We start from the raw sequence: 24,543 nt of genomic DNA on the forward strand, positions 1-24,543 counted from the left end.
GTGCTGCAAGTTATAGGCGGGGCGGCTTTTGGATACCGTCTGGAAACTTCAGCGGGTACAAAAATAGACCAGCAAGATTGCTAAGTAGAACCGGCCGATATGATCATATTACACCAGCCTGGCTTCCAGTCTGATTCTAGACCCATTTCAAAGCGCTAGTATTAAATGCAAAAGGCTTGGCGCCAGGTTGCCTGGAGGATTGTTTCCTTCCACGTGTTCCTGCCCGGACCCTAAGATTATCTTCAGAGGCCCTCCTCCAGGTGTCTCTGCCAAATCAGGAGAGGCAAGAGTGGCTGTTCGAGAAAGGGCCTTTTCGGTGGTGGTACCCCAGCTGTAGAATATCCACCCTGGTGAGGCGCAGTTGTGCCACCATCTATGTTATGGTCTTTTGGGTGCCAGGTAAAGAGGACAATTATATTTTCTCCAGCCTTCCAGTCTTAAAAAAAAAAAAAGTTCATTGCTTTTTAGATTCTTTGCACTGATTTTACTTTGGTTTGATTGTACAGCTGCTTTGATTCTATTTTGGATTTTATGTTTTATTTGCATACTTCATGGTTTTAACTTTTACTGTAAACCACCCAGATTTTATTGGGAGGTATATAAATATTGTAAGCAAGTAAGCAAATAAATATGTTCAGTCAGTAGGGTCTATCAGAAGCCTTCTCTTCTGTAGCTGAATACAAATACAGTTTTTAGATACCTAAAAAATCTCAGCTTTTGTTAAAAAAAAAAAACCATGTTTCTAGCACTCATGGTCATGGAGACACATTAGACAATGAGGTGCAGATGGCATGTGCAGTCGGAAGGGACTGCAAAGTTCTGGGTGTGGTGGAGCCAGTGATGGCCATGCAGTGATCTTCTTGTTCTGTGTAAAGGGGAACTTCCCCCTGCTACCACCTTAAAAGTAGCAATCCCAGCCCTTATATTCTGCAAAAACACAGGGCCAAACTGCACGTGATGTTAAAAGCATCTTTTGCATTTAATGTGTAGGTTTTAAAAAATCAGCTATGAGGTGTATGATCATTTGCAGTATCCATAGAGGGAGGATTCCTCTGCTGCTGTGGTTCTGCGGTAAATTTCTTCTCTGAAGTTGGCATTTGCTTGGAGGGGGTAAAGGAGGATTCACATTCCCACCCCCACCCGCCAGCAAGCAAATACCAGCTTCAACAGAGGGGCATTCCTCAGGGCTACAACAGGATAGGAAAGGGGCAAATTCCCCCCTCCATTCCTGCTGTGATCCCAATAATTATCAGCCTTCCTCCCAGCTGATGCACATTACAAAGGTACACATTAAATGCAAAGATGCATTTAAGGTCATGTGAAGTTTGGCCCTAAGTTGATCCGGCTTGGAGCAGAGGATGCAAATGGAGACCAAAAAAAGTCAGGCTTGATAAACACAGAGCAACCTGCAAATCAGCATTGCATTGGTTTTTCCCCCATAACCTATTCCTCAATCACCGTGTGAGTCCATCTCCGGTTTTACCTACAGGAAGAGTCGGACACGACTGAACAACAACAGGACTGGATTAATCCTAGGGCTAAGCGCATTACTGTACATGGGACAATGATGATGATATATCTAGATCAAACCGGGGTGGGCAACTTGTGGCCCTCCAGATGTTGTTGGACTGCAACTCCCATCAGCACTTGCTGGTGTGGCCAATGGTGAAAGGAGTTCCAGCAACATCTGGAGAGCCACAGATTGCCCACCCACCCCAAGATAAAGGCTGGACAGCAGAACAGTTTATGTCGCGTGCCGTCCAGCGTGCCTCCTGCTTGTACGGAGTCTGCTTGCCCCTGTCTGTCCAGCTTGCTCCACCAATGGATTTGGTGTCCTGGGCAAATCTGCCCAGATTTTAACATCGGGCCCGTTGGCCTTGCAAGTGGAATAGCCGTCTGGGCCTAGGCTATGCAACACCCTCTGTGATGAGCAGTGACAGTTTCAGCAGTAAACCTGAGGTACGGTTCTAGGGCAGGGAGCAGCAGCTGGAGAACCTTGGCAAAGTGTCCTCTGAGCTGCCTCCTATGCCCCCATTCATCCCCACGCCCAACGATGGGCCAAACTTGTAGCATTCATAGGCTGCTGGAAAGCTGCCATTTAAAATGTCCCACAATGTCTCAGAGTGCCCAACTCACTCTTGCTCTGAGGCACTGGGGAAAAATGGCAGCCCCAACCAGGAGTCACCATTTACAAAAGCCACAATGCCTTGGGAAAGCACCCTTTCAGTTTTTATTTATTTATTTATTTATTTATTATGTTTCTATACCGCCCAATAGCCAAAGCTCTCTGGACGGTTCAGAAAAATTAAAACAGCAAAGCACAGAATCAAAGCAGGATAAAATATACAAGCTTAAAACTACAGTATAAAAATACAACCAGAATAAAACCTAGTAGCAATGCAGAGATTTAAAATACATTAACAGATTTCAAACAGCAAAGCTAAAAGGCTATAATGCTAAAATGCTGGGAAAATGAAAAGGTCTTTACGTGATACCTGAAAGAGCACAACGTAGGCTCCAGGTGAACCTCTCTAGGGAGTTCTCCCCACAGTTGGGGTGCCACAGCAGAAAAGGTCCTCTTCCTGGTAGCCACCCGACTCACTTCCTTTGGCAAGGGCCCCTGGAGAAGGACCCCTAAAGATGATCTTAGGGTCTGGGCAGGTATTTTGCACAGTGTCCCCTGGCTGTGTTCTCTGGGGCACTCCAGGACATGGGGGGAAAGTTAAAATGGTGGCTTCCAAGACCCAGCTGTCCTGCAGGAAGGGACCAGGACAAGCATTGGTGCAGATTGCCACAGTGATGGAGCCCAGGCAATTTCCCATGGTGCCGGCTGCCCACACCAGGCCCACGGGTACGTTTGAAGTGGGCACAACAAACGTGCCTACAGGAAGGAACCTTATTACAGCGAGATCACTGCAGAAGCAGGGCTCCCCACCATTTAAAAGTTTAACGAGAGCCAGGTGTTGCTCTCAGCAGTGGGGAAGGCAGTGGCCAGGGGACAAGGCCCTTTCACTCTTAGGAGCAGGAAGCTGCCTTATCCCGAGTCAGACTATTGGTCCATCTAGGCCAGTATTGTCTACACTGACTGGCAGCCGCTCTCCAGGGTTTCAGGCAGGATTCTTTCCTTGTCCTACCTGGAGAAGCCGGGGATCAAACCTGGGACCTTCCGCATGCCAAGCAAGGGCTCCTTCTGATGGTTCTTTATCCTTAGACTGGACTTGAGGTGGGCAGCCTCTCAGACTGAAGACACCTTCAAAACAGAGGACGGTCTTTTGGCTGCCCTGCAAATAGAGGACTGCCCTCTATAAAAGAGGACACCCTACAATGTCCTCCACCCCACAGCTTCCTGTTATCCCAGTGAACCTCTGCAAAGGGCTTCGATCAGCCTCTTCCCAACCCTGGTGCCCGCCAGATGTCTAACAGTTCTACTCCAATCGGCCTCACCCAGCACAGCCGATGGCCAGGCATGCTGGGATTTGTAGTCCAACAGTTTGGGGAAAAGGGGGCAGCTAGGATCTGGAGAATATTGTGCGTGCATGCTCACACCCAATACAGAATTTGGCCGAGCTGACACCGGAGTTTGCCCCCTCCAATGCATGGGACGCCCTGCCTGCAGAGCCCCGTTTCCCTTTCCGCAGAGTAAAGCACAGGAGGCCTGCTAGACTAGTACTGCATTTCCCACATGCCATGGGAGAGGAGGGTGCAGCCTCAGTGCAATCTTTTTTGTGGGACGGGGGAAGAGCTTCCCCCTCTGGGTTCTAAAGCCGCACACGGAGCTATGAAGACCAGCGGAGCCCTTTCATGGGAGAGGCTCCAGGTGTCCTGCATCCATTCATGACTCAGTCAGGCCTCTCCAGCAGCCTTGCAGGTCCCTGCTTAAGGTCCCTGGTTCCTAGAAGGGGGAATCCAGGACGCCTTTTGGATGGATGGCCCATTCAGACTTTGGAAATCAGCTGGAGAAAAGGATGTGAGGGTGTTCATAGAGCACTTGAGACCCACTCAGTGCAGTCGGCTGTCCGGCAGCAGTTGAAAGGAAAAGCATCTGGGTGAGAGAAACGTTTGGAGAAGCATAACCATCTAACCTGTGTTATCAGCCCTTGAAAATGAACATGAGCTGTTGCGGCGTCTGCAAACAGCAAGTTGAGGACTGCTCCATGGTGGGTGCAATCCTGAGGACATTTACCTAGGAGCAAGTCCCATTGAACTCATTGAGTAGACATGTGGTTGAATCTAGATTTAGTCAGAACAGACCCACAGAAATCAACGGGACTGAAGTTTGTCTAATGTAAATCCCATTGATTTCAATGGATCTACTCTTAAGTATGACTAAACCTGGATCCAACCCATGTATGGGATTGCACTGTTAGGACTCATGCACACTGCTAATTACAGACCCAGCTAGGTTGCAAGTCATCCCTTGGACGTCGCTATGACTGTTTATTTAATGATATCACCCCTATCCATGTGCATGGTGCTTTACAGAGCACAAGAGGACAGGTCTTTGCCCCAAGGGGCTTACAGTCTAAAATCCAACAGTGGGGAAGCAACTGGGGGGAGGAGCTGAAGGCAGGGGTACACTGGGAAAAACCATCCCAGCCTTCTTTAAGCTGGTGCCTTCCAAATGTGCTGAACCCCTAGCTGGGGGTCCTGGGCATTGTAGTCCAACACATCTGGAAGACCCCAGGTTAGGTAAGAATGGACCACACAGTGATGTCACATTTACTTAGGCATGAGTTCTGAGATGATGTGTATTAAAGCTACACCCTAAAAGAAACAAATCAGAACCCAGAAAACCAAAGGTTAACAGTCAAAGTCTGAACACCTGCTTGCTAAAGTGGGGAAGGGGGCATGTAAGCTACAGGCAGGATGGGCCCTTACTAAAGGTGTGGAAACCTGTCTGAGGCTAATTTGCGGAACAGGGCTGCCTTCTGCTTTGCAAAGGGCTTCATGTAAACTGTGAACTGAGTGCATACCCCATGCAATCCCCCCCCCCTTCCTCCTCCCTGCTTTTCCACTATGCTTTCAAGATGGCCCTGTAATAATTAACTATCTCCAGATGCAGGGCAAGCCAATTAATTTTCTTTGTTCTTGGCTCGAAGGCAGAGGAGAGAAGATATTTCAAGGCGAGGCTCCTGAGAAAGGGAGATGAACCCAGGCAGAGCAGGGACTCTGGTTGTGTATGTGTCTCTGTGGGTCTGTGTGCTCTTCTGGTTTCTTTCCCGTTTTAGTTTTTCTTTTTGCAAGAAGTATAGATCAGGTCCCAGACTGCAATGTGGCCGTCTCCCTTCCAAATTGGAGGGGAAGGACAGGGCAGGTTTCGGCTTAATTAGAACAGGTTTGGACTCTCGGCACAGACGCAGCCCCGGGGTCAGGGTTTGTTGGAACGGGGTTCTGCAGTGCGAGAGGAACACAGGGCCATTTTGTTCCTGTCGACTGAGATCTAGCGGCTGGGGTGGAAAAAGGTTCGGCCAGTGCCAGCTGTGGAGCTTCACATCTGAGGCCTCCTCTTGCGTGCTTCTTAGCTGGATTCCTCAGCAGAGGGAGGGAGAGGCCCACCCTTTTTGGTTTGAGAGGTGTTTCGGTGTGTGAGATGCCTGCATTCCAAAGGTTATTAATAGAGACCCTCCGGGGTGGAGATCTAGACGGGAGGAAGTGAGGCCGGGAGGAAGAATAACGCCACAGTCTCTGAAGTTTGTGGGGTGTGCAGCTCTTTCTGAAGGACAGTTTGTGCGAGGATGAGCTGCCCTGACCCTCTCAGAGCAGTGCTCAAAAGAATGCGTTCTGTCCCATTCCCCGCCCCGGCAAAGCCAGCCCTGTGCCGAGAGGTGCATCTTTTGTTTTTCTGTAACCTGTACAAATTACGCAAAGGGAACATGTCTTTGCATAATTTCCCTTAGCGTGCCTCGTTGTATTCTGCTGTTGAAAACTACTTTCTATGACTGAGGTTCCCGTTTTCCTACCCAGGGGTGGGATCAGGGGCCGTGCAAGGAGCTGAAGCTCCGTCCCCAGCCGACTAGACACCGGTGTCAGTTTCAGAGAAACTCTCAGGGGCCATATTTTGGGGCTTGGGACACCTGACAGGCCAGATTTGGCCCACAGGCCAAGGTTCAAGACCCCTGTGTTAGAATATGAGAATATTACAAGAGCCCTGCTGGAGGGAAGGGAACCTTGTGCCTTCCAGATGTTTTGGACTACATTTCCCATTACCCCTGACCAGTGGTCAGGCTGTCTGGGGCTTATGGGACTTGTAGTCCAAAACATCTGGAAGGTGCCAGGTTGCCTCCCCCTTCTAGTCCAGCATCCTGTTTCCCACAGTGGCCAATCTAACACTCCCAGGAAGTCCACAAACCTGGCAGTGGAATAGAGACATTTATCTCTAGAGAGATAAATAGGCCAGGCTGTGCTATGTCAGCCTTTGAGAAGAGAGGGAGTGGAGAAGAGGCCAAGGGAGGCCATGCCCCACCCCACCCTGTATGGGCTGCTAACACATCCCATTGCTTGCCACGGCTCCCCCTCCCTCTGCACCCCGTTTTCACTGCCATTTTCGGGGCCAGACATCACCCCTCAAGGGTCTGCAGTTGATCCAAGGGCTTCTTCACACAGAGCTTTTATCCTCCTATTGAGATTGGTTACTCACTGAAGGTTGTGTGTCCTTTAGATGACATGGTCAACCTCCAGGGCATCTCCCACTCTAAATGACCTTTATTCCGTTTGTAAAAAGATCGGAGATCATGAGGTATCAAATTACAGCACGTGAGTTCCCTCTGTGAAAAGAGGAAAAGCCGCAATAAGAGGAGCTGGACCACAGCAGCATCTAGCAGTTGTATGATGAAACATATCGAAGACTCAGACAAGGGGGGAAAGGAAGCGCATGTCAAGGGAGTCCCTCCTGATCCTGCATTTAAAACGGAAGCAGAAAGCCCCGTTTTAAATGCGGGATTTTAGGCTGCTGTAGAGATGCTCCAAGTCAGGCCTTCACTGTCTGGTCGGCATGAACGGGATGTTCTGTTGCTGTTCTTGCCTTGCCCGTATCGTGCCGCCATTTCCCAGTTCAACCATCTTGGGCCGCTGACCGGTGGTGTGTTCCTGGAGAGCGATGTTCTCGTTGCTTGGGCTGATTTCCCGGGCCGATGAAACGTTGTCGGGGAAGCGGAGGTCTGGCTCTTGTGTGCGTTCCTAAGGAAAAAGTGGCAGCGGTTCTCTGGCAGAAAGCGTGTCCCTTTAATTTTGCCTCGGGGCATACGGAAATCCAGGGCTGGTCTGGAGACAGTTTTGCAGCTGAAGGGAAAATCAAAATGGGCCTCCCTCTCTGGCAGGATGGGCACTCAAATGGCAATCTGGAATGGAGACTGGAAGCAGGAAAGTGTCATCGTCCCCCCACCTCGAATTGGCTGGTGCAACTGCTTCCGTTTCTTTTGCGTTTATACGCTCTGCAAGCTCTTTCCCTCAGTTCCTCTGGCTCACCTATTTCTGTTGTGTTGTTTTATCTTCTCAGGTTTTGCCACATCAGGGTTGCGAAAATGGACATTTCACCTCCACAGGAGATTGCTGTGATCTCTGCCCCCCAGGCTATGGGGCTACTGTTCCCTGTGGCATTACCAACACCAAATGTGAACCATGCCAAGAAAGTGAGTATGAGAAGTGGGGGGGGGGAAGATGGGAGAGAAAGACCTTGGAGTGGCATGGCCAGGTCACTTAAAGCTGATCTGTGCGTTTTGAAAAACTGCATGGAAGGGTTCTTCTTGGAGTATACGATGCAGATCGTAGGTCACATTATCGAGTGCAATTGGGAAGAATACCACTGGAGGCTGGTGGCTCTGATGTCAGTGGGGCAATGAATCCGCTCCAGGTTTCCGTCAGAACCAGTCAGATAGCTCCTTTTGAGTTCTGACTAGTTCTGACGGAAACCCAGAGTGGATTCACTGCCCCACTGACGTCGGAGCCACCAGCCTCCACTGAAGAATACGCACCTTCCTGTCTTGTGGGGAAGCAGCACGTCAGGGAAGAGAGTCTAACCTGCCCCGCTCCCCTCGGCGCTAGTTTTACCCGTACAAAGAGGTGCTTGTTTTTCTTTTCAGCTTGTTTTCATGTGGGAGAGCATTCAAAAATGCCATCCCCCGATTTGCAGTATGAAGTGGTGCAGTCCAGAAAAAGCTCAACCGCTTAGTTTTGCTGACGGCGTAAAATAGGTGCTCAGGCCCAGGATTTGCTGGATGTTCCCTAGGGAACCCCAACTGGAAAGTTCCATCGTCACTGTGGGGAAATAGCTTTCTGCATCCCTTTCCTAGCCAAACTTGTTAATCTAAAACATCTGGAGACTCCAGCACTTTGGACTGGTCCTGGAAACATCCTGGGAGCCCATGCAACTAGCACAAAAGCGGTGTAAACATGTCCAGACCTTCTGGCCCCGATTAGCATCCCTGTGGCCTCATTTTACACCAATAGAAGTTTCTGGACTGTCTTCATGGCCTGGATGGCCTTGTAGGCCCCTTCCAACCCTACTATTGTATGATTCTGTGATTCAGGGGCAGTCCCATGTAAAGCACATTGCAGTAGTCCAGCTTGGAGGTTACTAGTGCATGGATAACCGAGTCTAGGTCCGGCAGCTGGTAGAAGGCACTCTGACTCCTAATGCGAAGCATGAATGCTAATTGAATTCTTCCAGTTTTCTTTGGCTATTAAATGTGTGTGCTTAGCTCCCTTCAAACTGCAGGGCTGGGGGTTCATGGGACTTGTAGTCCGCCAGATGTGGATGGCACTGGCTTGGGCAATGCTGCCAGAGGGAAATGGGGCCAGCTAAATAAACAAATATGACAGTGGCGTGGTCTACAAGGGACAGCCTCTCCACTCCTCAGAATTGAGCCTCCCTCTCTATATAGGGCAGAGGTGGGTCCGAGATCTGATCCCTGGGATCTCCAGTTGAAAATGGTATCAAGTAGTTGGCGGTGGGACTAATGCCTCTCAGCACTGGACTGCTGGTGGGGTGTTGGACCTCTTTCAGCACAAGGGCCAAATTCAATTTGGAGGAGGTCTCAGGGCTGCATTCCAGTGGTGGGCGGGGCCCAAGGCAAATGGGGCGGAGCCAAAGGCAAAAGAGGTGGGACTGCAAATACCAGCACAATTTAGCTTATTTCTTTTCTTTTATTTATTTCCTTTCTATACCGCCCAATAGCCGAAGCTCTCTGGGCGGTTCACAAGAATTAAAACCAAGGAGCACACAATAAAACAATATAAAATATATAAAACATTAAAACCACAGTATAACAATACAACCAGACTAAAACCAGAATAAGACCTAGCAGCAGTGCAGTAATTTAAAACACAGATTTAAAACAGCAAAGCTAAAAGTCTAGAAAGCTAAAATGCCTGGGGAAATAAAAAGGGGGAAAACATCAAACAATCGATGGGGGGGGCATGGGGAAAAGGGTGAGGCCATCAGGGGAACCCCAGGGGGCTGGTTTGAGACCCCAAGAAGGCCCCATTTGGCCCGCAGCTTGAGGTTCCCCACCACTGCTAGAGGGAATACTTGATAACCTCTGTCTCTCTCCATGACAGGCGTGATGTTCTCCCCCATCGCCAGCGCCACGGAGCCTTGCCGCCCGTGTTCGATGTGCCTGGGCCTGGTGCCCATGCAGGATGCGTGCACCCCTGCCCACGACACGGTCTGTGCCACCAGCTGCCCCCGGGGCCATTACCTTCCTCCGGGAAACAGGAGCGACGGCGGCAGGCTGTGTCTTCCCTGCCAGGTGTGCCCAGAAGGCTATGGGGCCACAAAGCCCTGCGGCCCCAGCACCGATGCCGTGTGCCAGAAATGCCCCGACGGTTATTACTCGGAGGTGAAGAGCTCTTCAGAGCCGTGCCTGGCTTGCCAGCAGGAGTGCGGCGAGAACGAGGTCATGATCCAGGCCTGCAGCCCTCTCTCGGACACTCTGTGCATGGGTATGTATAGGTATATACGCCACAGGAGTGAGCCAAAGATGTCAGTATGATGCACGCCGCTGAGAACGGGGGTGTGGGCAGGGAAACGCCCATGCAGTTCTGCAGGGCCACAGAAGGTGCGATGGAGCGCAAAGTCCAGCCGCTTGAGAACTTGTGTTTCTTTGCACTAAAAACAAACAAAATTCCAAGTCAGAGCGTGACACAGCCTTGGGCATACGTGAACCTCCCGCAAGCTGGCCCCCACCAGATGTGCTGGACTGCAGTGGCTGTGCTGGCCGGGGATGATGGAAGTTGTAGTCCAGCACAATTACAGGGTGCTGTGTTGGGGAAGGCTGGCATAAGCAGCCTTTGCAAGTTTGAAGGAACTTTGCAAGTCTGACCAGGCCTTCAACCAGGGAAGGCCTGGTCAGGCAGCTGCTGAGGGCACACAGCCCAGCAGGGCCCACTGACCAGAGCCCTCTGGACCTGCTCCCCCTCTTCCCCATGGCAACCGCTTGTTCACCTGCCTCTCACTCTGGCCCAGACAGCAGAGGTGAGGAGGAGGAGCGGGAGATGCCGCGGCCGCCTTGCTCCCTGGCTCTCTGCCTGCCAAGCAAGCAAGGACCCGCGACAAGGAGACAGAGAAGGAGCCACGAGAGCAGGTGAGAAGCTGGATTCACGGAGGGAGGGGCCCACGGAGCTGTCCAAGGGCCCTCCGAAACCTGGAGCTGGCACTGTTTTCAGCTGACACAGGACAACATTTCTTTGGCTGAGATTTGAACTTTTGACGGGTTCTTTCCATTTCCTTTGCTACGATGTGCTATTTCCGCTCTTCCTCTTGTTCTACACATAGATCAAATAAGCACTTAAGCCGGCCATTACTATGAGCTCCTAGATGGGCCAGTTACTGAAAAGAAGAGAAGTGGGGCGTTGATTGACTCCTTTGGCGCTTTAAAAGTCTGCAAGAGGGGCTCACAGGGTTACTTGCGCAGCGTCCAGGACTGCCGCACCCTTTGCCAGCCGTGTGTCCGGCAGCCGTATAAAGGGGGCGCACATACAGATTCCATGCGCAGAGCTCCTCCGTATGAGTGGGAGAGGGAGAAGGCCTGATCAGCCCAGGATCCACCCTCACATGGCAGAGATCTACTTTCGGATGCTCGTAAGCATAAGGGTCCTTAATATGGCCGCCGAATACACAGCCAGGAGGGGAGTGTGGCCAGTGAGGGCGTTGACGGGGTGAGACTATCAGGTGTGTGAGCACATGTGGGGGGGTCAGTGAACCCACAAAGGGAGGAGGGAACATAATGTCCACCCATAATGCTCGAAGTGGGTGCTGTATTTGAAATGGGGCCTTAACAGGGCTGGAGAATCTTGTCACTTGCCAAGCCTCTGCAAGTGAGCTCTTGTTGAGCAACCTCATGTGAAACCGACGTCTATATTTGTTACTGGTGGCCTACAGTTACACACACTGATTTTTATTAAGCAGGGGTGGGGGGACGAGTGCCATTGGCTGGAGCTTGCCTGAAATGGACGGAAAAGACAGCAGAGATAAAGACAGGGTTGTTGTTTTCGTTGGACTGCAATTCCCATCAGCCCTAGCCAGCACAGCCAGTGGTGAAGAATGATGGGATCTGCAGTTCAACCACAGCCAGAGGGCCACGAGCTAAAGTGCAACACGTCACTTAGGGCACGATCCAATGCACGCTTGAACAGAAAAAAGTCCGACAGCATGCTGGCTGGGGCATGCTGGGAGTTGTAGGACTTTTTTTCTGTCTAAACATGCATAGGATTGTGCCCTTAGTCTTTGCTGGGTTGTGTTTTGGGGGATGGGGGTTCGGGGGGAGTTGTTGCTAGCCTTGCTCTTAGTGTACCTGAGAAGAAGTTCCCTTTCAAGTTGACATGCCCAAGAGCTCTGTGCAATCTCGAAGCCTGCACGTACCAAATCCCAAACGGACATTGGTTCTGTAAAGGCATTGCTTTGCTTCTTTAAAGGCCCTCACCGCCTTCAGAACAGCCATCTATGCACCTCCACCTTCTGAAGCAAGAGTTTTTGAGGAGGAGGCTCTCTGAATCGAAGTCCATCAGGAACTTACTTTCCAAAGAGTTACCTTGCGCTCTCTCCTCCCCGGTCTTTTGGCCTTTGTTTTAGAGCAACAGTGGCATTTTTTGTCTGCTAGAACAGAGTCTCCTTGGTTGCCCCCTAATCCCTCTTTTGTCCCAGGTCCGTGTCTTTAATCCCACTTGGCGGGGTGGGGTGGGGGGGCTCTGTGTGTCTTGTGAAACCTTCTGAAGCAGTGTATTAAGGGGGCTACAGTGGCGGGGCTGCGCCCGAGCAGGAAGGGGAGATCAGTCGCAATTTTTGAGGCCTTCATTATTACCCCCTCGCTCTGCCGGTTTGTCGGCCCGTTGCTGTGTGATCTCTTATCCTTTGAAGGGTTTTATTTTTAAAAGGCAAGACAGGTAGCGAGCGGGTTCTGCCTGCTGGTAGCATGGGGCAGGTTACGTGTGCGTGCCTGTGGGTGAAGAGGGTATGAATGAGTCTCGAAGTGAGACAGGAACCTTGTGTGATGTTTGTATTGTGGGGGGAAAGGAGAGAATAGAACAGCAGGGGAACCGTCTCCTGTCAGCGATATTATAGGGGCTATGCCGCTTGGAGATATACGCCGTTCTGCAGTACGCATTTCCCTTCTCCGTGCCTCTGCCCCTTCTCCTGTTCCTCCCTCCCCCAAACCTGAAAAGGGTTTTGGGGAAAGCCACAGCATTGAAAGAGGGGCTGGCAACCAATTTGGAATCCGGTCTTTTTGAGGAAAAACTCAACCGTTTTGAGCTAACCATTTCTTGGCACATGGGCTGCAGCCAAGTCTGAACTCTGTTGTACTTGAGGTGGTAGAGTCCTGAGGAGGACTGTAACACTTCAGACTGCTGGGGGTTTGGGGGGGCGTATTCGTGTTTTGGAATGCTGCTCTGTTTTTTTAAACCAAAAAAATAAAAATGACAACCCTGCGAGTAGAAAACGAGTACAGCAGAGAGCAGTAAGGCCTAGAACTGTTTCCCTGTATGTGTTACCTTATATCTATATCTATATCTATATCTATCTATATATATATCTCCATACATTTTATATCTAACTAAATCAAGTTATTGAAAAACAAAACTGAATATTTGGATATATTGCTTTACATCCACAGAAATTAATAAAGCATGTCCAATTCTTTACAAATATATTCCCTTTCGGGGGTTTTCAGCAGTTCTAATATAATACGTTAATTTTGCCATCATAGCAAAATCCCACATTTTCTCCAACCACTCATCCCTAGATGTGCTACCTTTCTACTTGCAGAGAACTTCAACTCTCTCGGGATTCTACCACCCCATTTGTACTTGACCCATCCGAGAGGTGGGAAGAAAGTAGATTTCCAGAGGTGGGCAGAAAGTAGATTTCCAGATGTTAGGGACTTCATTTCTAAGCATGCCCGACCATTGGCCATGCTGGCAGAGGCTTCTGGGAGCTGAAGGTCAAAGCATCTGGAGATCAGCCTTCTGCCCACCTCTGGCCTTCACATTGGGCAGAATGAGTTGGGAATGAAGTAGTTGAGCACTTCTGTTCATACCACTTCTGTTTGCAGCTGGGGATCCATTTTTTGTAATGCTCCCTTGCACAAAAAACATCACTGCAGATAGAAAAATATGAATTGGCTAAGCTGCTACCTTTCTCCTTTATTTACTTGGGGAAGTGTTTTTTAAACATATGATGTGTGGGGAGCATTCAAAAATGCCACCTCCCCCCTGCAATCTGGTGGTATAGTCCACTGTACCACCACAGGATTCTGCCACACACGTCTGTAAAATGTGTAAGCGAAAGAGCACACACCAGTGCATATGACACCAGCACATGCTCTGCCCCTACCCAGAGCATGTTGAGGATTTGTCTCTTGTCTCCCAAGGAGGGAAGCAGATGAGAGCATAACACGAAGGAGGTGGGAGGCCGGCCCACATGCTTCACTCTGGGGCTGCCACAAACTGCCACTGCCATTTGTGGGCCCTCGGCCGCAAACTGGCCCTAGGGAAGAACATCCCTGAACGGTCGACACAAAGCAATACGTACATGTGGGTCAACTGGGATGGGGACATGACGCATGTGGGTTGAATCAGGTTAACTGGTTTGCACAGTGGGTTGAAGTAATCATGTTACTGGGTCACCAGTGTAACACTCAGCCTGATTCATTTGGGGTATGAGTGGGGAACTTCAGGCCTGGGGATCAAGTGCGGCCCTCCTGGGGTCACAACCCGGCCCTCTGGGGCTCCCCAGATGGCCCCCCCTTCCCAGTGGAGGCTGGTGGTTGCGACGTTCACGGCCCCACTGACATCGGAGCCACCCGCCTCCACTGGCACCCATACCTTTTCCTCCAGAGGTGGAAAATCAAGGTGGAGGGAGCAAGTTTGAGCAGAAGAATGACTGGTGGGGAAAGAGTTCAGCATACCCTCAGGCTTACTTGAGGCCACCTAGTAAGTTCATGGCTGAGAGAGAAAATGTGATTTCCCTGCTTACGCTCTAGGCTATGAGGCTACACCCGCTCCCATCCTTATTTTCTTCAGTGATAATTCCAGTGTAATTAATGTGGAGTAATTTGGAGTAAAAAGGAGGTGATCTTCAGTATGCAGCCAAAATCCTAGGCGTATTTACTCTGAAGTCCTGTGCCGTGTACTCCCAAGGAAGCAAGCAAGGAAGCAAGCATAAGATTAAAGATTCAGGGTGTGTGTGTGTGTGTGTGTGTGTGTGAAATAAGACCAGGAACCCAAGGCTTCCATGAATTGATGCCTGGAGGGAAGCATTTCCAGGAAGACCCAGCAGAGGACTGAAAGCGAGGGGGCCGCCATTTTGAGACCAGTGGTAACAGTGGTTACCAGTCGCGCGGAGCTCAGCAACGTTTGGCTATTCTAGGCTTCTGTTGCATCGTTTGATCAGGATTGTACTGTTTGTGTTGTGTGGAGGGCCTAGAACACCGCAGCTGCTGAATAAATGTTACATATTCATAGCTCTTCTGTGCCCAGCAACATATTTCAGGTGGGGACGGGGGAGAGGAGAAAGCAGAGATGTCTTCCCTCTCCCCTCCTCGTCCGTCCAGCTGCTCCTCACAGACCAGGCATCCCCCCATCGCAACCCCTGGAAACAGTCCTGTCCAGTGCCAGCATCAAGGGTAGGCACAATCGCCCACACCCCAGCAGGGGCCCACTGACAAGACCCCTCTGCCCTGGAGCTGTTCCTCCTCTTCACCTGCTTGTCCAGCTGCCTCTCGCTCTGGCCCAGACAACGGTGCTGGGGAGAAGGAGATGCTGCTGCCAACTGGCTCCCTGGCTCTCTGCCTGTCCGGCGAGCAAGTGGGAGCAATGGCGAGAAAGAGAAGGAGTAAGAGCAGCTGGTGGCAATGGCGGCGAGAAGATGGACTCGCCGCGGGAGCGGGCCAAGGAGGGTGTCCTGCCCAAGGGACCTCCAAAACCTGGAGCCAGTACTGGTTGTGTCTTTCCAGTATACATAGTGGGTGTTTCTTTCAAGCCCTGAAAGCCATCTCCAGCTCTGACTTATTTTGGAAGCTTTGGTGCATGTATTATTTATTATATATATATATCCTGCCTTTTCCCCTCTTGCAAGGAACCCAAGGCAGCTTACATGGCCTCCTCCTCCTCTCCATCTTATCCTTACAACATCCCTGTGAGGCATGTTGGGCCGAGAGTCTGTGACTGGCCCAAAGTCACCCAGTGAGCTTCATGGCCGAGTGGAGACTAGAACCCGGATCTCCTGGTCCCAATCTAACACTCTAACCACTACACTACACTGGCTGTCACTGGCAAAAAGCACCTGGAAAGACCAAAGTAAAGCAGGAAAGGGGGTGTTAGACAAACTGATAGGAGATGGAAGGAGAAGGGGGCACATTCCATTCCTTGAGTTTATCTGCACCCCCCGAATATGTTCTAGAACAGGGGTGGGCAGCCTATAGCTTTTCAGGATCTACTTAGACCTCCCAATCAAAAGACATTGTGCAGCAATTCTGCCTTCCCCTCCTTAACAGGTTTTTTAATTGGTAAGAAAAAAAGGCAGAAGAAATGGCGGAAAAATATTACAAGTGAAGACAATGACCGCTGGGCCTACCGTAAAATTCTGTGTATGAAGCAGAGTGATTGCACAATAAAAGCCACATCTGGAAGCACCTTTAGAATTAAAGAATTCTGAGCCCAGGAATTTGTTTCGAGTATCAGAATTTAGTAGTGCTCACAGTCCTTCCCCAACCTGGTGCCCTCCAAGTGTGTTGGACTACATTTCCTAGCATCCCCAGCCAGCGTGAAATAAATTAGCTCAGCTTCTCTTTCTTCACTTACTTTTGGCAGCGGCAGTCACCCAAGTGCCCATTTTCATCATGGACATAGTATTTATTTATTTATTTATTTATTTACTTAATTTCACTTTTGTATGCAAAGTAGACTGCACCACTTTCCGCATCCAAGGCAAATACAGCAAAAATGCTCCTTTATAAATGAGTGGGAGACTCTTCAGGCTGTCAGGATGGGTGCTAGACTTTGAGATTCTGCACTGTAGATTTTCTGTCATACTGAATGACAGCTATAGAATCATAGAATAGTAGGGTTGGAAGGGGCCTATAAGGCCATCCAGTCCAACCCCCTGCTCAATGCAGGAATCCAAGGCAGAGCATCCCTGACAGATGGCTGTCCAGCCTCGTCTTGAATGCCTCCAGTGTGGGAGAGCCCATCGCCTCCCTGGGTAATTGGTTCCATTGTCCTACTGCTCTAACAGTCAGGAAGTTTTTCCTGATGTTCAGCCGGAATCTGGCTTCTGTCACTTGAGCCCATTATTCCGTGTCCTGCTCTCTGGGATGATCGAGAAGAGATCCTGGCCTTCCTTTCTGTGACAACCTTTCAAGTACTTGTAGAGCGCTATCCTGTCTCCCCTCAGTCTTCTCTTCTCAAGGCTAAACATGCCCAATTCTTTCAGTCTCTCCTCATAGGGCTTTGTTTCCAGTCCCCTGATCATCTTCGTTGCCCTCCTCTGAACCCTCTCCAGCTTGTCTGCATCCTTCTTAAAATGTGGCACCCAGAACTGAACACAGTACTCCAGATGAGGCCTAACCAGTGCTGAGTAGAGGGGAACTAGTACTTCCCGGGATTTGGACGCTATGCTTCTATGAATACAGCCCAAAATAGCATTGGCCTTTTTTGCAGCCACATCACATTGTTGGCTCATATTCAGCTTGTGATCAACAACAATTCCAAGATCCTTCTCGCTTGTAGTGTGGTTGAGCCACGTATCCCCCATCTTGTAACTGTGCATTTGGTTTCTTTTTCCTAGGTGCAGAACTTGGCATTTGTCCCTATTCAATGTCATTCTGTTGTTTTCTGCCCAGCGCTCCAGTCTATCAAGATCACTTTAAATTTTGTTTCTGTCTTCCAAAGTATTAGCTATCCCGCCCAATTTTGTGTCATCTGCAAATTCGATCAGCATTTCCTGCACCTCCTCCCCCAAGTCATTCATAAAAATGTTGAAGAGCACTGGGCCCAGGACTGAGCCCTGTGGTACCCCACTCATTACCTCTCCCCAGTTGGAGACGATCCCACTGAGAAGCACTCTTTGAGTCCGATTCTGTAGCGAGCTGTGGATCCACCGGATCGTTGTCTCATCTAGCCCACTTTGAGCTTGTTTGCTCATCAGGATATAGGGCACTTTGTGGAAAGCGTTGCTGAAGTCGAGGGATATTATAGTCATCAGTCATTCTCTAAAAGCCTTTAAACTCCAAGTCAGCCAAACAGACAGATCAAATGTTTTCCCAATTCATAACCCTCTCTCCACTTCCACGTGGACTTCGCAACCATTTCGTCATGCTTCAGGATTGAGAGGGTTTCCCCACCCTCGCTCCTGTTTTCCCCAGCCTCTGCACATGTATCGCCTCACTTCATCTTCACAACCAGAGTCACAATTTCCACTGGAACATGGCGGAAAGAAATATCTGTGGTCAAGATGTTCACCATATGTGTTTTCACACACAGAATATCCGAAATTTAGGATGGCTGTTACTTATGAGTGGGGTGGGGAAGTGTCAGAGACTCACACCTCCTCTTTTGGTGCTTCCTGTGTAACGCCCAAATCGGGACTTCGCTGTACGGACATCTGGAGTTTGTGCGTTTCACTGTGGAAACCTGTGGCAATTCCTGCTTTGGATATTCCACAGGAAGTGCAAAACCAGGAAGTGGGATTCATTCCTGCTTCCTTTGTGTCTTCTCTTTTTTTTAACCCTGGCTTTTAAATCTGCTGCTGTAGTAATTTTGCAGCGATAACCGCTTCGCTTCTCTTGACTCCTGTGAGATAAACCAAGGTTGCGTGTCAACAGCGCTTGCTGAATTTCACCTCAGCTTTAGGGTGGTCACCTGTGAATTGCCCCCCACCCAAGAGGATACGCATCGCCAAAACAGATGAGAAAGGAGGACACCAATTTGCATAAAAGTTACCTATGCAAATTTATATGTATGGATGCAAATGTAGAAATCAGTACCATAATTTGAATAGGAATGGAGTACATCTCACCCTAGTGTGGAAGACGGTGACCAGGTGACCTGTGTGCCTTGTTCAGTCTGCTGTCCAGGTGCTGTTGAGGGGTAACTCCAAGGCCCCTCTGCTCTCTGTTGCTATGGGGGTTTATCTTTAAACGAGGCTTGGACTGGACAGCACTTCAAAACAGAGGAGAGCAGGGCTGGCATCAAGTGTAGGCACGGTCGGGCACCTGCCAAGGGCCCACACCCCAGCAGGGTCCACTGACTAGAGCCCCCTGAAGTTGCTCCTCCTCTTCACCCTTGCACCCTGCTTGTTCCCCTGCCTCTCGCTCTGGCCCGGACTGGTGGTGAGAAGGAGGAGCAGGAGACGCCAGGGCCCGCTTGCTCCCTGGCTCCCTGCCTGCCAAGCAAGCAAGTGGTAGCAATGATGGGGAAGAGGCGGAGGAGCAAGAACAGCTGGTGCCGATGGTGGTGAGAAGGTGGACTCCCTGAGGGAGGGGGCCCATTCAGTGTATCTTGCCCAAAGACCCTCAAAAGCCCGGAGCTAGGACTGTCTGGCCATCCTGCAACCCGAGGACTGTACAAAAAGGGGGCACATGGCCACGCTACTCACCTTCCACGTCTAACCATGTTGGTTATGTTTATTTGTGCAGAAAAAGAGCTGCAGATCTTGAAGCGCACTGAGGGAGAGACCCGGAAGACGTTCCCGAAAAGAACGCCACTTTTGGATTCGGAAGGCAGCGCCACGCCCAATTCCTCCACGTCAGAGTTTGTCCCTCCGTTGGCGGAGGACAACAGCAAGAACATCATCCCTGTCTACTGCTCCATCCTGGCGGCTGTGGTGGTGGGACTCCTCGCCTACGTGGCTTTCAAATGGTACCTCTGGTGGGGATGGAAGGGGCAGGGCAGCTTTCCCCAGCCTGGTGGCCTCCAGAAGTGTCAGACTACAACTCCCATCATGCCCCAGCCATGCTGGGAGTCGTAGTCCAACACCTCTGGAGGGTGCGGGTTGGGGGAAGCTGGGATAGTGGGAAGTTCCAGGTTGGGAATCCCATAATAGGGCGCTCAGCCCTGTGCACTGTAGGAGAAAACATGTAACCCCTGTTCTCACGGAGGTGCTAAACCATGCCAGGGCTGTACCGCTTCAGACAGCAGGTGAGGGTTCACGTGATCAGATATTCCCTACACATAGGACCCGTGGAGGCTGATGGCTCTGATGTCAGGGGGCGGTGCATCTGCTCCGGTTTTCAGTCACAGCCAGTCAGAACTCTAAAAGAGCTATCCAAGGTGCTCCTGTGGAGAGTGTGGAGAGCTCCTTTAGAGTTCTGACTGGCTGTGACTGAAACCTGGAGCAGATGCACCGCTCCACTGACATCGGAGCCACCAGCCTCCCCTGCATAGGACCCTGGCACGGTAGAAAGAAGTGTTGTTGGCTCGCCTTTTCCCCGACACTCTAGTTTTCTCTCTGCAGGGACTGTACCTCTCGATGTTGGAAAAGCTCTTTCCTTAGGGGAAAAAATCAAACATCACTCCAGCGTGTCTAAAGAAAGATGTCATCGGGATCCTGCTAGGTTCGGCCCAAGCTCTGGGTCATGTCCGATGGCCATGTAGGTCTCAGTGGGGGGAACCATAGCTCAGCAAGGGAGCACTTGCTCTGCATGACAAGGCCCCGGGTTCAATCGCTGGCATCTCCAGCGACAAGGATCAGGTAGCGGGGCATGAGGGGGGTTCCTGGGGAGGTTGGCCTGTGTGTGTGTGTCCCCTGTGTGCTCAGTCGCGTGCGCACAAGCTTGGGCCCAATGTCAGGGGTGGGCGTGATCAGGCACGTGCCAAGGGCCCGCAGGGGCCCGCTGGCAAGGCTGCTCCTCGCCACCAGTGCAGCCTGCTCGTTCGCCTGCCTCTCGCTCTGGCCCAGGCAGCGGTGGCGGTGGGGAGGAGGAGAAGCAGCGGATGCCACGGCCTGCTGGCACCCTGCCTGTCAAGCAAGCAGGTGGCAGCTATGAGGAGAGGCAGGATGAGGAGCAGTAGCAGCTGGGGACGATGGGGGTGAGAAGATGGATGTATTGAGGGAGAAGTCCCCATGAGAGCATCTTGTCCGGAACCTGGACCGGCACTGCACGAGCCGGCAGCAGGACCCTTCGGTGCCAGACCAAGGCCATCTGCTGTGGGGAATTCACTGTCTCCATGCCCGCCCTTACAGCCCCACAGGTGCTGAGTTGACCCTTGTACGGGTAAGGGAGCAATTGTGTCAGTGCAGCCATGAAAAGACACCTCCCCAAACACCCAGCACCCCCCCACACACACACACACACGTATCAGGAGCGCTGGCATTCTTTGTAGCAGGGCTGTGCATCCCCTGCTGCGTCGGGCTCGCTGCTGGGGACCAGTCCTGAATAGGATTAAGCCCCGCTCTGGGCTCCGCAGGCCGAGATTAGGCCGGCCTCTTCTCTGCACCAGCGAGGGAAGCTGAGATTAATGGGCCCTTCGCTGAAAGGATTCCCAGCCACTTGCTGTTCTATTCGAAAGTGCAAAGCCCCTTCTTTGTGCCTGCCTTTGGAGCGGATTTATTTCCCTCCGAGCTGGCTCTCCCCCACACGGCTGCACTCTTTATATTCCTCTCACACGGACGGACCCCGAGCCAAGGACCCTCCTGCTGTTGCTCTGTAGATTGCGCCACTACCGCCGCTGTCGAAACCCTCTCCCTTTGCCTCAGCCAAGGCGCCAACTCTGCCTCACAGTCTATATTCTCACAGGCAGTTGCGACACATCACCACCAGCCTCCCTCCAAGCCAGGCTTCGGCCTGCCAGCGAGATGGTGAAACAGGCTTCCCAGGCCTCTCTCAGCTTCCAGGCTGTGTCTGTTCCTCTGTTGGCCCACCGGTGTTGAGCACCTGTGGCAGGGAATCTTCCAGTATGCAGCTTTGGAGAACTGGCCACCAGCTGCCTCCACATCTCCCTTTTAGGCAGCAGTGCAGGGAGGCCATTTACAGTGGCAGCCCTGAGTTCCTGATCGTTGGGCAGTTCCTTCCTTAGAACATGCACAGTTTAGACAGCGGAACTCACTGAGTGCCCCCCTCTGCTGCAATATTGCAGCACGCACAGGTGTGCTTTCGCAGAAAATGCGCATGTTCTAAGAAGGGAACTGCCTGCGATCAGGAACAAGGGCTGCCACTGAAAATGGCATCCCTGCGCTGAGTTCTCTGCCATTTGCCATCATCCACTCCTTATCTACTGATGCCAGCCCAATGCAGACAGCCAACTGACCAAGTGGCAGGGTTTTCTTCTCCTGCTGATTTGGTTGGTCATCTATATTGATGAAAGCAAGGATAGATTTGTTTTTCTTGCTGCGCATTCCATGGTGTGCTAAAGTGGCAGGAAAGTAACTCAGTGGTAGAGACCTACTTTGCATGTTGTACAGGAGTGTTGAATCTCAGGCCTGAGGGCCAAATTCTGCCCACAGAGAACCCAATCTGGCCCTCTGGAGTTGCCCAGATGGCCACACACCCCTTTCCCCCAATCATTGGGTGGTTTTCCAGCTTTTGCGCAGTTTTTTCACCACTCTAAAAGGCTGAAATGCCTCTCCTAAGGCTTAAAAAAAAAAATGAGGAGGAGGAATTGCGCAAGATGGTTACGGTGGAAGTTTGCAAATGCACATTTCCAAACGGAGGTGACACCAGAAGTGTGTGAGTACTGGGATATCAAAATTTAAAAACAAGAGAAAAACAGCCCGGTTTGTACTACAGCAACCCGAAATTAAATTACATAGGGGAGCAAAATCGTGCTACACGGACACGCCCATTCAGAAACAGCACAATAAGCATCACAACTGTGTCCCCATGGAAATGCCGCAAGGTCCCCAGAACAGGGACCGCACCAGTGGTTCTTTGTGATACTATGGCACGCCAGAAAACATTGACGGATTTTGCTCACTGGGAAGAAATCCGGGCAAAGCGGGGGGAAATCATGCGGTGGCTGCAGGACCATGACGGCGTTGTGTGGACAGTTCACAAAGTCACGCAAGCGGGGCAAGGCGATCAAACGTTAAGGGTGCAATGCTATGCACGTTTAGACAGAAAAAAGTCCTACAACTCCCAGCATTCCCCAGCATCCAGCGCAATTCCTCCTTCCCATTTTTTTTTTTAAAGGGGTGCACACAGGCGAACTGGCTCACTTGCACGCGTGCTCAGAAGGAGACACAATTGGGAGGAGGAGGGAAAGGGTTGGGAAGGGGTTGCAGTGGGGAGGGACTGCAGGTAGGTATGCGGATGGGAGACTGTGTCAGGAAGAAAACTTCAGCCGTGCAACAGATACTGCATCTGGCTGGGGAATGCTGGGAGTTGTAGGACTTTTCTCTGTCTAAACGTGCACAGCATTGCTCCCTGAAGGCCTCATCTGATCAAGCTCTTGGTATGCATAACTAGGAAAACATGCATCTTCTTTCTATATTTATCCCTCTCCTCCCCTTCTTTTCTTGTCTCTCCTCTGTCATATACTGTACATCTGTCTTCCCCAACGTGATTCCCTACATAGGTGTTAGACCACAACCCCCCAGGACACAAGTAAGCTGAATAACATGTTACAGAGGGGAAGTGGTGGGAGGGGACATTTTTGGCCATTGCCTCGTAATTTGGATAAGATGCAGTATAAGGCTCATAGTAACAACAACAACAACAAAGAAGGCTAGAATGCTACTCGCTACTGGCCTAGACCAGGGGCCGGCAACTTGTCCCTTCTGATGTTTTGGCATACAGCTCCCATCATTCCTCACCATTGGCTATGCTGGCTAGGGCTGATGGAATTGCAGGCCCAAACCCCTGGAGGGCTTTTCTACACGAGCCTGTGAATCTGGTGTATCTCCCTTCGGTTTCGTCACAGAATTGAGATCTGAGCACTACACTAAGAGTGTTTCTGTTAGTGCTTTTCCTCTACATAACCTCTAGGTGGCACCGTAGTATAGCGGAATAGCACAACTACACAAGTGAAAACGTTTTCTTTCACTTTCACAAATAATACCATATTTCCCCTGCTGTAAAAAAAACTCGCCCAAAGTGGTCTTTAGACACAGAAGCGAAACTGGAGGGACACGATGTTGTCTAAAGCAGGGGTCCCCAACCCCCGGGCTGCGGACCGGTACCGGGCTGTGGCCTGTTAGGGACCAGGTTGCAGCAGGGGCGTGAGAACAGCCCTTATCTTGGGTCCGCGGGGGGAGGGTGCGGTCCGCCCCCCCCGGAATCCTGGCCAGCTTCGCTCCAAGTCTGCGGAAATGGTGGATGCCATCTGCGTCCCTGTTCTTCAGGTAATGGGCTACGTATATACGTAGCCCATTACTTGAAGAACAGGGATGCAAATGGCGTCCGTGTGGATACCATTTCAGTCCCAGCGGCCGGAAGTCCTCCAGCGGCCAGAGCCGGCTGGAAGCTCCACGGACTCGGAGCGGAGCCAGCCAGAATTCCGGGGGGGGGGGCATTGCCTCCCCCCCCCCCCGCGGACCCAAGGGAAGAGGGATTCTCACACCCCTGCTGCGACCTGGTCCCATCCCCCCCGCGGTCCATGGAAAAATTGTTTTCCACGGGACCGGTCCCTGGGCCCAAAAACGTTGGGGACCACTGGTCTAAAGAACCCATAAATAACTGTGAGTAGGGAATGACGAGCACGCAATAAATGCTTTATGTAGAAAAGGGCACCGATGTTTCAGGAAGGCGGCTTTACTGCCTGAGACCCCGATGCAATCCACGAGGAGAAGAGAGGGAGGGGGAGACAGAGCGGGGAGGGGAGAGCAAGAAAGCAAAGCAGCATGACCAAGTTTATGTAGTAAGTCAGTTTCAGAAACCCAGACTTGAACCCAAACTTCCAAATCCGTCTCGGCTAAGTGGCATGTACACTGATGGCACTACATTCACATGCTCAAGCTGTTGTATGGGCAAAGCTCGTCCTACAATGTTTGCCATGGCTGGGAAGCCACGTTAGGCTGCCGCATATGTATACTGCCAAGGGAACAGTCTGCCCAGGGAAGAGTCCATCAGTACATGCACTGTACATGATGTTCGGCATGCCGGAGAAAGCCTCTTT

At 51.1% G+C, this 24,543-nt stretch overlaps 1 protein-coding gene across 1 annotated transcript in view; it reads left to right on the forward strand.

The window, feature by feature from the left end:
- The window catches only part of LOC146345266 (tumor necrosis factor receptor superfamily member 16-like), a 57,624-nt gene that overhangs the window by 25,324 nt on the left and 7,757 nt on the right, over window positions 1-24,543 (forward strand). Inside the window, exons 2-4 of the mRNA XM_084855116.1 lie at window positions 7,496-7,628; window positions 9,556-9,939; window positions 19,128-19,350. Coding sequence (XP_084711242.1) covers window positions 7,496-7,628; window positions 9,556-9,939; window positions 19,128-19,350 — 740 coding nt within the window. The remainder of the gene's footprint in view (window positions 1-7,495; window positions 7,629-9,555; window positions 9,940-19,127; window positions 19,351-24,543) is intronic.

The sequence above is a fragment of the Heloderma suspectum genome, chromosome 5, assembly GCF_057233095.1.
Source record: "Heloderma suspectum isolate Gila_16-S chromosome 5, 16-S_ref, whole genome shotgun sequence".
Taxonomy (NCBI): Eukaryota; Metazoa; Chordata; class Lepidosauria; order Squamata; family Helodermatidae; genus Heloderma; species Heloderma suspectum.